Source organism: Montipora foliosa, chromosome 13, assembly GCF_036669935.1.
Source record: "Montipora foliosa isolate CH-2021 chromosome 13, ASM3666993v2, whole genome shotgun sequence".
In the NCBI taxonomy this organism is placed as follows: Eukaryota; Metazoa; Cnidaria; class Anthozoa; order Scleractinia; family Acroporidae; genus Montipora; species Montipora foliosa.
Genome location: NC_090881.1, coordinates 33,966,017 through 33,973,516, shown reverse-complemented (window position 1 = coordinate 33,973,516; position 7,500 = coordinate 33,966,017). Strand labels below are relative to the sequence as shown.

The window sequence follows — 7,500 nt, the reverse complement described above, 5'->3', positions numbered from 1 at the left end:
TTCCATACAGCGTCTGTGAAACGGCGTTTTCACAAGTAGGTTTATTTTTAGACTAGCCCTTCCCGCGAATTAGGTCAAAAAACAAAGGCACTTCCGGTTCGGTGACCCTATGACGTCAGCTTAATTTCTTGTAATTGGTCATCGGGCTCCTGTGGGAGTCTCATTCGCGGGAAATTCAATCTAAAAATAAATCGGTCTGTGAAAACGCCGTTACACGAACACAGTAGAGTTGTAGGCTCCCGGTAATGGGTTCCTGACCCTGGTTAGAGTTTTTCTCTGCCCTTGGATAGGCCCATTTGGATTACTAGGGTTAACGCTTACATGGTTCATATGGGGTAGAAAACTAGCACTTCACATTACACTCCAATCAGCTAAGTCTGTTCAAATATAAGTGCTTCACGGCCAACGTTTGCAAAAACATAATCCTTCCTGCAACCAAAAAACGGTTTTCTTCCAATAGTGTTTTCACGTGACGTCACGGCAGCCATGTTGATGTACCCAACTAATCCTTCGGGAATTGAACTCTATTATCATGCAAACGTTTTCTTTTGTTTCGGTGGAAAAACAAGGTTACTGATCATGGAAGTGAAAACACTCTATAAAACACGACCTAAGTGTTTGCCTTTTAATCTTCCAGCGATGTCAGTATCTTTTCCTAATATGGCCGCACAGTGGTCCAAGAACGAGAAAACTGTAAACTTGAGTAAAGCACGATACCAGGTCCTAGTTTTGTTTAAGACTGATAACCAAACGCAGTGAGATTCTTTTTGTCTCTTGTAGTGTCCATTTGTCTACGTGATAAAGCGTGTATAAATGTATCTTTTTTATCCAGGGGGACTCTGGGGTGCTCGTAAAAAACCCGAGTGCTCATTTGCCGGAGTAGAATCTACGAACTTCCGATTACTAGTTCGGATGTTCTACTACTGAGTTATTGGAGACTCGTGGGTTCTAGGGTATTAAACTAGATCAACTGAAGAGTGTTTATCCACTCGTCATGATCATTGTTCAGTTTGGAAGCAATCGAAAGTGAAACCTCTAAAAAAAAACCAAATGCAGTGACCCAGTTTACCTTCGATTGTTCAAACTTGGAATGCAGGAACTGGAAGCAGAGCGAGTGAAACTAATGGAGGACGTGACAAGTAACAAGAGGAAAATGAAGGAGCTTGAGGATAATTTGCTGTTCAGACTCACAAGTACTCAGGTTAGTTTCAGTTTATAGATTGCCTGCGATTGTACGTGTCCTTTTTGAAGTCCATATGCACCACTATGCTCTAGGAGGTTAGGTAAGAGGTAGGTCCCTAGGCTTTACTTTGATAGTACTGGGCTGGAAAATAGCAAATTCTTTGATCGCATCTGACGTCACGGCGGCCATGTAGGTGGAAAGAATTGAATAAGCCATTTCCGAGTTCATGTCTGCCTCATCTTCAAAGCGAGTCCAAGTGCGAAGTTTTTCTCATGATAATAGACCAATTTCGATATATCAAATTCAGTCAGAAACAAAAGACATCATCTCTAGGCTCTGGGGAATAAATGTAAGGATTTGTATGAGTCTATTCCCCAGAGCCTCGAGATGATGCCTTTTGTTTAGGACTGACTTTTAATATATCGAAAGTGGGCTATTAGTTTCATTCATACGTAAAGTAGAATTAATTACCATCACAAAAACGTCGCATTTAGACTCGCTTTGAAGAAGAGGCAGATATGAACTCGGAAATGGCCTCTTTGATTCTATTATTATTGAAAACTTGAGATACATTTTCCTATTGTTTTGGCATCGAACGTGGCTTTCTTATCCCGCGAGTGCAATCAAAGAATATGCGACAATATTAACCGCGTGAAATAATTTGAGACAAGATAGTTGGTGTGACACTCTCGGTGAAAGGAACTTGATTGTGAAGGCGATGTCGGGAAACCAAGAAAAGCCCTGAGAACTTGGAGGAAAGACATGTCCTTTTGACATCTTTTATTGCCGAGACAAGTGTTGCTCTAATAACAATTCGTTGTTTTTTTGTAACAGTAAATTGCTACTTTAACTTGGATATGGAGTACTTATTAGCCTAGTGCTAGATCGAACATTCATTTCACAAGTCAGACGGATACAGTATTCACCGGAGTAATGCATGGGATTCACAATGGTTTGCGTACAGCTCACTATTGTAAATAACCATTCAGATCTCCCGTGCACGTTGTAGCCTTATAAGACTACACCACAAATTAGTGATTGAGGCACTGGAGAATCCCACTACGCCTGGTTAAAAGGAAGGTTTGACCTTAAAAACCTGTCTTCTAGCACTGGAGCACTAACTGGGTACACTGTAAACTGAAATTAACAAATTAACTCAAATCAAATCAAATGTTGGTTTTTGAGGACAGGCCGGAGTACCCATACCCTGGTCCCAGAGGTTTTTCCTTGAGCCGCGAAGCGGCGAAGACGAGTCGCGAAGCGGCGAGAAGAGAAAAACCTCTGGTTACCTTGGACTTTAATCTCACTTTCATGCAGACGCCAGGACCAGGATCTGACCCTCAGGCACGGATTGGTTGATATTTTTACAAACACGCAATTCAATATGATTGGTTCGTTTGATTGGTAATACCGAGGGGACGCGTGATTGTTAAGTTGCCATTGGTCCCTTTTGTAATCATCAATTTGACGTGTTTGACAGCTGGTGTCTGCATGAAAGTGAGAGTTAAGTCCAAGGTAACCAGAGGTTTTACTCTTCTCGCCTCTTCGCGACTCGTCTTCGCGTCTTCCGGGCTCTCTCGCGGCTCAAGAAAAACAAGCCAACAAACTCATCCCACATATGACGACGAGTCTGGGAATCGAACCTGGGTCACATTGGTGGGAGACTAGTGCTCTCACCAATATGCCATCCGTACACCCTGTCCCTGAAGGCGAAACGTTTAGATGAATTTTTCAGGGTTCACTAGTGGAAGATGAATCACTTGTAGCCGTGTTGAAGACCACAAAAGAGACAGCAGAGGAAGTGAGTGAGAAGCTTGCTGTTGCTGCTGAGACTGAAGTGAAGATCAACCTGGCTCGAGAGGAGTTCCGTCCTGTGGCTACGCGTGGATCTATTCTGTATTTCTTGATTGTCGAGATGAGTATCGTGAATGTTATGTATCAGACATCCCTTCGACAGTTTCTCGGAGTATTTGATCTGTCCATGGCAAGGTAAGGTGTCAAGCAGACTAGGCTTCGAGTCAATCTCATGTGCTACTGTAAATATAGTCATATTTACATTAACGACGAGAAGACGTAATTCTTTAGACTGCAGGCCTCAGCATTTGTTTCCGCCATACCGATTACTGATGTAAACAGGGTAACTTACTGTATACCACAGGGTGTATTTTCCAAATACCAAATACGCGGTATTATTGCCAAATACCACTACAAGTCATGCTATAACCTATACGTATACCACACCAAGGCGTCGAACTAGAAATCATAGTCCCTTACCAAAATCAAATGTACATTTGTTGTTCAGCAGTTACTTCAACATCCGTTCGATTTTGTTGAAAGACGTTATACGATTTTGATTGCTGGGGTGGGCAAACGGTTTCAACACATCGTCAACATTTGATTCAACAAAGATTCATTCCCAGGCTTCAGCCCCGGTTGTTGCTGCGGATATGGACTTGTTACTGTGGATACGGGCATGGATACGTCATTGAGAAACCTATTCTGTTGTATAATATATCACACAAGTTCGTGGTGCTCTTGAAGCTCTCTGATTGGTTAAAAGGGCGAAAACCAGAAGTAGGAGCCCATAACCACGAGCCTTCAACTCTAATACTAGGTAGAATATGTAAAGGCATTTTCACAGATCAAGCTATTTTTAGACGATTTGTTTAATATCATTTGATTTGCACGAGTGACCATTCTCAAATCCCATGGGTAATAATATCTCATGCAAGACTTGTGATTAGCTGGAAAGGTCTAATTTCGCGGGAAAATCAATATAGCTCGGTCAGTAAAAACGCCGTTCCACAAATAAAGTAAAATTGTGTGCTCCAATTTATGGGCTCCTGCCAGAAATGAATATTTTTTCGTATCAGGAGAGTAGTCTCTCGAAGATTTTTAAACTAATCGTCTCTAATACTGCAAAGATTTTTATAACTTAAATGTGGTAGTGTAAAGACAAGTTAAAAGGAAATCAGCGAACTTCCAGTTGCCGTCCATGATCAGAAACATCGCGTGCTTAATAGACCATTTTACAGTTGTAGCTAAGGTACCTAGCCTAAGAATGGAAGCGAGGCTGCCGGTGACCCTGTTTTGATACAAACGTTTGTGCTTTTCTCATGTTAGTTAAGACTAATTAGCATTACAACAACACAATTTACATAATAAAAGCAGTGAGGTCTGTATCAAGACAAGGTCACCGGCAGCCTCGCAGCCCTTCATAGACTAGGTCACTGAGCAAACAACTGTAAAATGGCCTATTACGCTCCCGATTGTTAACAAGTATACGAGGGCAGAAAGGGCCGCCCTCACGTACGGACAGGGAAGGAACTTTATTTAAGTGTCCAATCTTCTAGATCTAGTGCTGGAGCACTAATAGACCATATTCGTATTCTCAGTATTGGACTGGAACTAGCTTGCAATGGAGGCTAATGCGGGGAAATCTTTTCAAATGCAAATAATTTTTAATATATTCCCTGCATTAGCCTCCATTGCACAGTAAGTTCTAGTCCAATACTGAGAATACGAATATGGTCTGTTGGGGATACTGTAAACTGAAATCAACAAATTAACGCAACTCAAATCAAATTGGTTATACAACTTTAGGGTGCGTTCGATTGACAATATTCCGGAATAAGAATACTTGGAGTGATGATTTAAAACTGTGTGTTTGGCGTTTTGAAGCAACAAGGATAATAAAGCTATGTTTAAAATAGCATTTTAGCGGGTGTTTGACAATTTTATTGTGAATCTCCGTAAAAGCGAAGGATTTGTAACTTCTATTCCACGTATTCCTATTCCGGAATACGGTCAATCGAACGCTCCCTTAAAGTCTACACAAAAAGCCATGTTAAAGGTGTGAATAATTTCGTAATCGTTTTCTCAAAGGTCAGAGAAATCACCAATTCCAGCCAAACGAATCCAGAACATCATCGAGTTCCTGACTTACGAGGTGTTCAAGTACTCTTGCCGTGGTTTGTATGAAAATCATAAGTTTCTGTTCACCTTGCTCCTTGCGCTCAAGATTGACATACAGGGCGGGAGAGTAAAGAATCAGGAATTCCAGACATTAATCAAAGGTGAGTAAATTGACAACAGTTTCTTAAAACCACGATAGTAATCTAGGCTTTGATTTCTTGATTTTCAAAAGGACTTCTACATCGGCTGATTCAACAAAGTTGATAGTGTTAATCTCGCCCTAGGATTACTCCCTGCAGTTGAGTTTTTTACGATCAAGAAAAAAATGTATTATTGCTTTGACTAATCATGATCTTTTTGATTCGAGCATAGTTAATGCATGTAGATGGGTATGAAACTTCACAAGTTCCCTTGTTTCGTGTTTTGCTCACTTTTTCGGCCTTGACCCTGCACCAAACACACCTTTTTTGAGAATATAACCAATCAAATCTTTCGATTCGATCCCGTGCAAAGCTAAAACAAAAGATTGTGCACTGTCACGGTCAATAGGCCATTTCCGAGTTCATGTCTGCCTCCTCTTGAAAACGAGTCTGACACGAACTCAAAAAAAGCCCATTCAACATCGATTGCAACAACATTGTTCTTGATTTAGAAGTTTTAAAAGCTTCAAAGCCAGTCCCTCGACTAGCTATGATCCAAGATTGAGCAAGAAGTGATCGCGGCACACAGCTCTCGCAGTGGTCTCCAACATTAATTTTGCAAAGAAAAGCTTTGTTTATAAGAAAAGTTAGGTAAAGCCAGCTTCGATTTACTATGTAGAAAGTATAGTATAATGTAGCATACCATAGCACCTCCCTAGCAACTCACACGTGTACAAGAAGGTAGGTATTGTCGAGGATTAAACCGTGCAAACATTTCTGTAAATGTACCTTCAAATGTACATCATAATAAACGTACGATTCGAATTCACGACTGATTTCACGAACGAGCTCGCGTGCGCGAGATGACTGAGGAGTCCACACAGCCATACGATTAAAATAGCTTGAGATGAATAAGTAAATGTGATAATTGTACCTCCCCACTCGTTTGAATGTGAGGAAATTGTATTTCCTTAATTAAAGAGATCCTTATGATACAGTCGAGCACCTCCTACTCGATTGACGTAAAAGCGAAAGCGTTATTGTAGCATTCTTGATGTTGCATGAGTTTTAATTGGTTATTAAGGTGGTGCAGCTCTCGATCTAAAGGCTGTTCAACCCAAACCCAGCAAATGGATCATGGACATGACGTGGCTCAATTTAGTAGAGTTGAGCAAGCTACCGCAGTTTTCAGGAATATTAGATCAGGTTTGTCAGGCAGTTGAGGTTCCCTAGCTTAATTGTTAGGTAGTTATAATTGCCCTCCTTGCCCTCGGCCCCCCAAAATTTTTCAGAAACAATAAATACAAAGAACAGAGGTCCTGAGAGGAATGTATATGGGTTAAAATAGACGCTCGAGATTATGTACTTATTGATTGAGTGGGAGGGCCAGACTGGAAAATATTTGGCCTGAGGTCATGCAGCGCAGTGAGGTCGGTGCGCCATGACCGAGGGTCAAATACTTTCCTGTCCGGCCCGACCTAAACTCAGTCAATAAGCATTTTATCATATGGGCTCTTTACACTATTTATGAGCATTCAGAAGATGAAGTTAAGACAAAATAAAAAACAAAATTATGGACAGAAAATTTATCTAATATGTTGTTTGCATTTGCTTTTCTGGCTGTAAATTACTTAGATTTTAAAAGCGACGAAATCCCCTAAAATTGCATCGCACTGAGCAGTATGTGTTCCTTGCAGGGCCGTACGGCTTTTTCCGGCCCTGCTCGCGCTAATGCGTACGGCCCTCATACGGGGATTTTCCCAATAGCTTTGCAATAAAAGCGCGCGCGGGGCCGTACGGGGCCATATGATAAATTACCTTTATCAGTTCATGATTTTCCCTGTACAAAGGTCGCATAGAAATAAATCTGTCTTATTTAGTCCTTTAAACTTTAGTTCATCTGCCCCGATCATCCGTCGCTTCCAGACTTTCAGACTTTCACTGATTTAGTTGAACGAACGTGTACTTTAAAAAATCTTTGCTGTAGGTTTGTCGAAACGACTCTGGTTGGAAACATTGGTTTGACCAGGATGCGCCCGAGGAAAGTCTCATCCCTGATGGATATGAAATCTCTCTGGACACATTCAGGAAACTTTTGCTCGTCAGGTTTGGCTACCAAAGCATTTGAAGTACTAAGACTATGTTAACATCATCATCACTATTATTAACTTCTTACTAACCGAGCGCGAGGGCCGTATATACTGGGAAATATTGGCCCGAGGTCGTGGCAGTACGGACCGAGCGCAGCGAGGTCCGTACAAA

At 41.4% G+C, this 7,500-nt stretch overlaps 1 protein-coding gene across 1 annotated transcript in view; it reads left to right on the top strand.

Moving 5' to 3' along the window:
* LOC137982116 (dynein axonemal heavy chain 8-like) overlaps positions 1 to 7,500 on the top strand; it is a 108,040-nt gene that overhangs the window by 87,712 nt on the left and 12,828 nt on the right. Inside the window, exons 72-76 of the mRNA XM_068829174.1 lie at positions 1,097 to 1,201; positions 2,919 to 3,172; positions 5,069 to 5,259; positions 6,323 to 6,444; positions 7,226 to 7,344. Coding sequence (XP_068685275.1) covers positions 1,097 to 1,201; positions 2,919 to 3,172; positions 5,069 to 5,259; positions 6,323 to 6,444; positions 7,226 to 7,344 — 791 coding nt within the window. The remainder of the gene's footprint in view (positions 1 to 1,096; positions 1,202 to 2,918; positions 3,173 to 5,068; positions 5,260 to 6,322; positions 6,445 to 7,225; positions 7,345 to 7,500) is intronic.